The sequence below is a fragment of the Anneissia japonica genome, unplaced genomic scaffold, assembly GCF_011630105.1.
Source record: "Anneissia japonica isolate Jap-2015-1 unplaced genomic scaffold, ASM1163010v1 scaffold288112_len223158_cov157, whole genome shotgun sequence".
Classification (NCBI taxonomy): domain Eukaryota; kingdom Metazoa; phylum Echinodermata; class Crinoidea; order Comatulida; family Comatulidae; genus Anneissia; species Anneissia japonica.
In genome coordinates this window covers 82932-92170 of record NW_022745085.1, presented here as the reverse complement: position 1 = coordinate 92170, position 9239 = coordinate 82932, and the positions used below count along the sequence as shown (strand labels likewise).

Genomic DNA, 9239 nt, shown 5'->3' with positions numbered 1-9239 from the left:
AAATTGGATACAAGAAATCATGTAATTCATCTATATCAAGCAGATAAGCTTTGCCTATATGAATAACAGTCATATTGAAATCCCTATATATGAAGTTTTAAAACATGCAACATTGTATATGTTTACAGAACTGATGATATCGATAACAGGTTTATAAAGCATTCCATCCTGGCGAGTGTAATTGCTGTTGGATGTGAAATTTAAAATAAAATAAATAACAACAGCAAAATAGATTGAAGTTTGTCATAGTCGTATAATAATTCATTGTCCATTCATAAACAGAAACGTAATTTTTGAACTGGCATTTTGTACAATTGATTACTATTTGTGATTGTTTATGTGATTGAGTATGTACATATAGTGATAATACTCAATAGTGAATACTATTAATGAGTTTGACTAGTATCATGTGCTATGTTTATGCTGAGAAACACTTTGACATCTAGTTGGACCAGCTGTTTGGAAACATCACGTCACTGTACCAGCATGTGAATATTCCATGCTTTGTGTTGAAGTTTGTGTTTGCTGGACATTAATTATAACTGGACCATACTGGGTTTGATGTTGGAACAACACAACAGTCATCATTGATGCCATGTAGGGGTTTCGCCAGAAAAACAAAATAGACGGCCTATTTTGTTTTTCCAAAATTGAAGCCAGTGGGCGTGGCACTGAGCCGATGGCGGGCCACGCCCATCGTTAGTAATCCCCATCGATTATTGGTACGAAAACGTACATTCAATCAATAAATGTTGTTTTTATCAAACGTAAATATGATTTACCTTTAGAATGTAACATTCGATAGATATATAAAGAATTTGCTAAAGGTAGACCAGGCCCAAAGGCTAGGCTGAGCTGATTAGGCCAAGCCGTCCAAGCCGTCACAGTAAAAGTTGCCGTCCTAATTAATTGTTGGCAGTCCAAAAGACGGCCGGACGGCTCGCTCGCTAATATACGCATGCACTATCTCGCCACTATATTTCCAGTAATAAATTTATCTATGCTGTCTTACCTATGAAATAGCGTGAAATATTTGTTTTATTTAGTTTATCTTTAAAATTTTATTTCGTAAAATATTGCACACAGGTAAGAAGTGAACATGCCACAGTTTTAAACTGATGGGCGCAGCCATGTTTGTTGTCTTGTCTCCGGTCGCGGTCACCACAGAGCGGTTCCTCCTTGTTTCTCTTTCGCGCTGTGGATGTCTACTTCAAAAGTGATGGAAATACCAACGCGCTGATTGGCCGACTTGGCTTTTCTGCACAAAGCATGAGACGTAAGCATCGGATCGGAGTTTAGTTTGCTAATACAGTATAAACCTAATCCCGAGTAAATCTTAATGCTTTGCATCGGCTGTACCGTGTATACAAATACACTCTTTTTATACTACTATAAAACTAGGCCTTTTCTAGATAGAAGCAAGGACTAGGCTAGCCTAGCCTAGACGGGACGATGAAGGAATGGAACTGCAGGGATAAGCCCAGTCGGCTGGCGTTCGGACGGATGGTAAACAATTCCTATATAAATTGCCTTCGGGAGGAGTTTTTGAGTGTTTTGTAAAAAAAAAAAAAGTTTTGCAAAAAAAAAAAAAAAAAAAAAAAAATCAGGTCGGGGGCTTTTCTGACGGTCGGGCGGGGATGCTAACCAATTGTTTTATTTTACGTGGCCTAATTAACTGTACTTCTAGTATACTAATGTAGTATTTCATGGCATACAAGTCATGTTTTGTATGTTTCTTCGACATATTTTTTCTTCAATATTTTTTTAAATCATTGGTTTTTGTGGTTAGCCCCATAAATTGTAACATTTTTCTATGGTTTTAATATAAAGTGGGTATACTATGTGAATATAATAAAGGATGAAATGAGACCCGGCACCACAAAACCAGGTATAAGTTGGCATTTCTCAACTTTGAGATTTTAATGGATTCTGATTCTCCATTTTATTACCTTTAAAATGATATATAACATGCCATGCAATGAAATTTGGCACACTGGTAGAATATACTATAAGGAACACAATCTGTAAATTTCACAAATTTTAATGAATATCTTCTGTACATAATAATGGATTAAATGTCAACAATATATATTAAACTGCCTGTTAAATATGAGAAAAAAAATTACACTACTGCAATACTAGTGTATTACATTTGTAGTTGTAGTGGCATCTGCAATACGAATAAACTATGGATAAACCATTTACACAATTAAAAGATAAACATAGAAAAATAAGTTATTAAAAATATTAATATTTAGGAGAGAAAAATAAGTTATTAAAAATATTAATATTTAGAAGTAAACGTTTATAATTTCTACATAGGAGCGCTGTACATTGTCGTTGAAACAAAAAGTAACAATAACCTAAAGACAAACTAATGTAAAATATCGAGGGTGCTACCAACCCAAATCTGAAGGATTGTACAGTATGTATTAACACTAGTGATCTACTGGTTCAACTGGCTCAGGACATACAATATCGCGAGTGGAGTGAGAACAAAACTGCAAACCAACCTTCTTGGTTTTTAAATGCTGCTTTTTTTTCTTTTCCTTTTTAATATGTATTAATTTTGATAACTTTTTAATTGTGCAATTTGGACCCCATTGGAGATGGGCTGGATTCCCGGCCTAATGGGTGTTCCAGATGCTCGTTGTATTTGATTATTGTAAAAAATTCCTATATTGTATTTCTATATTTTATATTTTATATATGAGCATCGAATAAATTCAATTCAATTCAATTCAATTATATTAGCATAGAGATACTGCTGCCTTGCGTATGATAAACCTGGCGGCGTTATTGGATCAGGCAAAGGCAATTCCAGTGGCGGGAGGATGTTTGGATTTTTCAGGAGCTGCATTGACGGCTCTTCACTATCTATATGTGCTCTGAAAAAAACAACTCCTGGATGGTCGTGACTGAACCTGTAAAACATAATTTTTAAAAACGTTTTTGAGTAATTTAATACACAAAATATTATTTTGAACACCCTGGTTGACACATGCCTGTAGAATTTTATTATCAAATTTTAAAAATCATTTTAAATTAAATAACCATGAATTTTAAATATAGTTACAGTGTTGTATTACATGTAACGTGTTAAAGCCTATTTTTTCATTGAGGAATGACACTTTTTAATCTATTGTTTTTGAAAATTGTAGTTAAGAATAAATTTCACGTTATGCATAGTAATAATTTTATATATTGAAATAGGATGTGTATTTATTCATGTAGGGAGTATATAACTTATGAATATTATAATACATACCTCATGTGATGACAAGCCAAGATGCCTGGGAAAGGCTTGAAATATGGTCCTAGAAAACGCTGCCAGTAATATGTGCATACATAAACCTCGCCACTCTCGGAGCCAACCACTCTTTGTTGATGACGACTTAACAACCTCCACAAGATCATCCAGGCAGCTCACCATAGATTTTCTATACCGTTGCTTCAACAATCCAAAACCCCAATCCAGGCCAAACTTAGTGTGACCTGCAATTAAAAAGTTCACGCTAATGCTTTCATGCAGGCCATTAATGGTTCTCCAAGCCAAGTACCACATTGCATACTTATTCTTATTCTGGCCTGGACAGTTGTCGCAATGCAATTGGCGGTGACGTTCGCCAAGCCCATCATTCTCAAAGAAGTCATGTACAAAGCTTAACACAGCAATTGACCCCTTGGAGACATTCATCCCTTCATCGATTAGATAGTTTTGTTGCTGCGGAACAGCCTCACAGTGAATGCCAAAAATGCCACATTTTCTATTGGTCAAAAAATAAGTGGGTCCAGGCTGCATGGGGTCGTGCGAGTACAACACCTGCTGTGCAAAATCGAAGGAATAATGCATTGGAATGGGCCGCGAACATGGTGCATTTTTTCCAAGCTTCACATCACCAGCTACTTGTTTCGCCTCCTCTACCATGGTTCTCAGCAGCTCCCGTTCAAGGCGAACAACACGCAAGTGCTCAAGTTGGACCTCCACTCGTTGGCGCTTCTGAGCCTCTGTCTGGTTAGCGCTTCGGTACACAGCGTTGTTACTGCGCTGGCAAGTCCAACAAAAGTCGCTTTGAGGTCTGGTTGTTATTATGTAGGGGCAAAACACTCTCCATATCTTGCTGAAGGTTGTCCGCTTCTCGATTCTGAGCTCTTTGTGGCCTGAATGACAGAAAAGTACATTATCACATTATTGTACATAAAGTAATAAAATAGCTATATTTTCTCCAGCTTTTCTTGATTCATCAGCTAGTAAGCATTTACAATACAGAAATAATAAAAAGCCTGTGAAAAAATAACAATAAATTGTTTGGTAGAGAAGTAAGCGTATCAAATTGAATATTGAATAATTGCATGTACTTACCAGCAACACGACGTCTCGCATTGATCTCCTTGAGCTGTGCTTCATATTTCCTCCACATTCCAGACTTAGTTTCACAGGAAGGCAGCAATCACACTCTCGGGTCTTGACATTTAATACCCCTTACTTTCCCAGGAATTACCATACCATTCACGTCGGCGTAGCTGCTGATGTATCCAACAATATGTCGTACATCTGACTCTGACAAGGCTGCCTTGTTGAAGCGTCGTCCCCCAGACTTCTTAATGGGCGGTGTTACACCAGACGTCTTGTAGTGGTTAATAATACCACTAAGTTGACAGTTTGATATGCTAAAATAAAGTAAAAAATAAAGTAAATATTTGATAAAAATAAACATCATTATCACATACAATGAAAAATTAACTACCCCATAGCCATATTCCATCATGTTGAATAGCAGCAGATTTAAATATAAGGAATTTGTACTGTATAATGTATCGCAGAACTTACCAGTGCATGTACTCAAACGACTGCCGACACACTTGTTTGCTTTCAACCAAATAGGTGATGCGGGATCGCTTCCTGTTTTCTTGATGTTTCCGTTTCCTCTTTAGGGTTTTCTCAGTTCTCTTAATTGTTGTACTGATCTTCCCCATTACAAACATCTTTCTCTCTGTAACAGTCAGTTCTTTCATTTGGGCTTGCATGTTTAAAACAAAAGTTTCCTCAAACTTGTTGAGGCATGGGTCTGGATTCTGCTTGTCTTTGTTGCGAGGGCAACAGCAGTGTTTGAATGTTCTTATAGCTAAACGTTCGTCATTTGCATCACCTACCCAATCTTCCTCGTTAGCATGTTTGGCTAGGCCTAGGCGATTAACAGCATCTAGGCCGGGGTCCACAATTATAGCTTTCCTACCTTGTTCTTCTGCTTCTTCGTTCTCACCGTCACTTTCTGTCATGTCCATAAGAATTTCGGATTCTTCATTATCCGAAGTAATTGCATCTAGGCCTAGAGCTATGCCTACATTGAGCTCATCGTCTGATTCGCTTTCGAACCCATCCTCCTCGTCCGAATCCTTTCGGTTCCCAAAGAATTCAGTAGCCAGTTCTCCAATGGTCGCAGTGTGGTCTTCGTTAAACCCCAAAAGCCGTGCACAATTTAGAGCTTCTACAATCTCCAATTCGGCTAACGAGGCCATGATGATTATTAACAACTAATAAATATAATATATTTCGAGATAAATTTGTAACTATATAAGGAAGAAACTTAGAAAACACTGTAATTCAGGATAAAACTTTTCTGTAGACCATGAACTGAAACCAAACGCGGAAGTAAAATAAACATCTGCGCATGGTCAGTTCGCGTCTACTCGCTATGTTTTTCAGTTTGACCAATCAGAATGGCGAATGGGCCGATAGCGTCTCCACCCTAGTAACAAGAAGCCATGCTAAAATCATTTTGATTGGCTATTCAGTTAAATAATTGACAGGTATTTATTGCTTAGTGGAAAGGTCATGAACTGTGCTTTAGAAAGATACCAAACATTCTATTGTACGTTTTCGTAAAAAAAAAATCATACTTGATATAAAAGGTAGTCTTAAAAATCATTAAATTAAGGGCTTTTTAGTATATCTAACAGTTTTAAAGTGGGTGCATTTAGTATAATAGTTCAAAATGTGTTTTTTATCAAAACATTTTTTTTTTAAATAAAATGAGTTTCTGACCCTGAAGGCCAGTATCTCGATATGAGGCCGTGCGACTTATCGCCGATTTCATGCTGCCGGGTCTCAAATTTAATATCAGTTACCATGGAATTACCCAATATATAGCATATGATGTAATTAGAAAAACAAAATACTGTAGTGGTGGTTTGTAGCACCCATTAAATTGACTGATTAAATCACTTCATTGCAATATTTTCATGTCATGGGTGTATGCAAGGAAATCCGAATATTATTTGATTATTTATTATTCTTAATTGTATCAGAAGTAACAGCAATCAAAGTAAGGTGTTTACTATGTTAATGATTATAGTGGAACATAAATGCCCCTCAATCATAAATTTATCATGACTTACATAAAATATGGTAACCCATGCTACAGTAGAAGGTAACTCAATTGTGGAAATTCAATTTGGCCGTACATATAACATAAAGGCATTGTCATCGAAATTTCCTACTTATTCATTTTTTTTAGTTCAATAATTAATAGTAATTTCTCAAAAATTTTAATCAAAAAATATATGAAGGGATTTATCATGACTGTTATTTCTGAAAGACAATCCCATAGATATTTTAATGATATACAAATAATTCATGAATATAACTATTTTCATTCAAATTATAGGCCTAATACTATTTATTATATTGAATAATTGTCATATCAATACACTGGAAGTGAAAATATTATATTTTATGTTAAATAATATAAATACTTAGTAAATAATAAGTCAATAGATACTTGTCATTGGTAATAAAGAAGAAAGGAAAATAATATTAATACTACTGAAAAAAGAAAAAGAATAAAAGTTAAAAAAAATACATTTCCACTTAATTGCATAATTAAGAGAAGCTATGATGTTTATGCCTGTGTAAGGGAAATTAATATTACGGTACACTGTAAAAAGAATAAAATGTTGACTGTAAAAAAAATTTAAAAAAATACATTTCCTTCTAGAAACCACTCAATTGCATCATTAGGAGAAGCTGATGATGTTTATGCCTATGTAGACTACACCCAGTTTCTAATTCATAATACACAAAAGCTGATACAAAGACACTCCTAGCAGCTGCAACAGAAACCTATTGTAGACCAGCATCAAGACAAACACCGCATTGTCCACCCCTACCTTACAATGGTATAATCCACTGTTGGGTGGCTTTTGACAGGGGTGGCTTTGGACAGGGGTGGCTTTATTCCTACATACGTATGCAAGGGGGGTCGGGAAGGTTGTACGACCCACCAAAAATTTTCAAAGGTCCACATTTTTCCAGACATTTTTTTCTAGGGCCTTTTCACAATGACATAAATAAAAAATCATTGATGAGGTACCAGCAATAAGTCCAAAAATCCCTGCATGTATTAGGAAGTTATTAAAATTTCACTAGGATATTTCATACTTATTCCTAATAATTATTGTCGATGGAGGGCAACCCAGATACTCAACATGAAATCCAAAATTTCTAATTAAACACACACACAAAAAAAAATCATACATCTTAAACAAAATTTTGAAGGAAATGAAACTTCAGAAAACAATAGTGTAGAAAGTGCTACATATTAAAGAGTCTATTGAGTGAAAGCAGATAAACTTGATTTCAAGTAAACAGCTTTAAGTTATTTGTGAGTACATTGTTTACTAGAATTAACTACAGAATAATGTTAAATAATTGTTTGTTAACCATTCCCAGAACTATACATTTAGGACATGATTGACTGATAGTAAGCTATACGTTCAATGATTACTGTAAACAAAAAAATGTTTTTTAGTCCAACATACATGAAATGTCACCAAATACACTGCATGTATTAGGAAGTTATTAAAATTTCACTAGGATATTTCATACTTATAGTTAACTTTTTCCTAATAATTATTGTCGATGGAGGGCAACCCAGATACTCAACATGAAATCCAAAATTTCTAATTAAACACACACACAAAAAAAAATCATACATCTTAAACAAAATTTTGAAGGAAATGAAACTTCAGAAAACAATAGTGTAGAAAGTGCTACATATTAAAGAGTATATTGAGTGAAAGCAGATAAACTTGATTTCAAGTAAACAGCTTTAAGTTATTTGTGAGTACATTGTTTACTGGAATTAACTACAGAATAATGTTAAATAATTGTTTGTTAACCATTCCCAGAACTATTCATTTAGGACATGATTGACTGATAGTAAGCTATACGTTCAATGATTACTGTGAACAAAAAATGTTTTTTAGTCCAACATACTGTACATCAAATGTCATCAAATACACATTTAACAAATACTAATGTTATTTTGGCGTTAGTTTGCGGTATGCTGTCAGTGCTGGGGAACACTCAAGAGTTCACTCACAGTTGAATCCATTCTTTCATTTTCCCTTTCATAAATTTAAGTGTGCTGCAAATAGGAAAAAAAACACAAGGGACATGATAGGTACATAAATAGAAAATGATAATAACATAATAACAATCTTAGTATTATTTTAGTTACTATATGAGAGTTTATTGCGTTAAAAACATGATTTACTATACTATACTTCTTTATAAAACATAACTTGTACTTTATAATAAGAGAAATCTGAATATTATCGGTACCTGGAACAGTAACACGAAAGTACTGTACTATGCTACTGCACTGTAATTCATAGGCCTATTTAGAGACACTATTTAGACAGGCTTTTCCTTTTCCATTTTTGATTTCAAAGGTCAAAAACATTTTTCAATTATTTTATACTATAATACTTAGCACAGGAATTTGTTCAAAGCATAAACCTGCTGAAAGTCTCATCATTGGTTAGAATGCCTAGCAGTTCAAATGTTCCCAAATTCTTTTCAAAACACACCCTGGAAATTTCTTTTCAAGAAATTCATCGACATTCTTCAGTAATGTACCAAATGATCATCACTGCTGCCTTCTTTGTATAAATACTCTTAGTTAAGAATGACAAGATTTTTCTTTCCGTTTATTTTGCCTTTGTGTTTGTACTGATGATGGGTGAGAGAGAACACCCGAAACATGTTTACAATTAAATCCTTAGTTCTTTTCTTAAAATGTGTTGTATTTTTCATCAATTTGCGTCTGTTTGGTTCCATCATTAAGGATTTTAGTTCGGAAGACCTGCCAATTTGTTTGCTTAGGAAGTATGAGAAGATATCCCTACGCTTCATTAAAGCTGAATTGGATTATCATTTTTTACACAATATATAT

At 34.6% G+C, this 9239-nt stretch overlaps 2 protein-coding genes across 2 annotated transcripts in view; one reads left to right on the top strand and one right to left on the bottom strand.

Moving 5' to 3' along the window:
• Positions 1–9239, top strand: part of LOC117119914 — a 30455-nt gene that overhangs the window by 8758 nt on the left and 12458 nt on the right. The window lies entirely within an intron of this gene.
• LOC117119919 lies at positions 4077–5043 on the bottom strand. Its single transcript, XM_033264898.1, has 3 exons — positions 4832–5043; positions 4364–4671; positions 4077–4161 (listed from the first exon to the last, which is right to left on the bottom strand). The coding sequence occupies exons 1-2, from the start codon at positions 5026–5028 to the stop codon at positions 4452–4454; spliced, it is 417 nt and encodes a 138-aa protein (XP_033120789.1). The 5' UTR covers positions 5029–5043; the 3' UTR covers positions 4077–4161; positions 4364–4451.

Coding starts and splice junctions, on each gene's coding strand:
- LOC117119919 (XM_033264898.1), bottom strand. CDS start 5,028: ATGCAAGCCCAAATGAAAGAACTGACTGTTACAGAGAGAAAGATGTTT. Junction 4,672..4,831: donor TCGTTTGAGTACATGCACTG/GTAAGTTCTGCG, acceptor ACTTTATTTTAG/CATATCAAACTGTCAACTTA.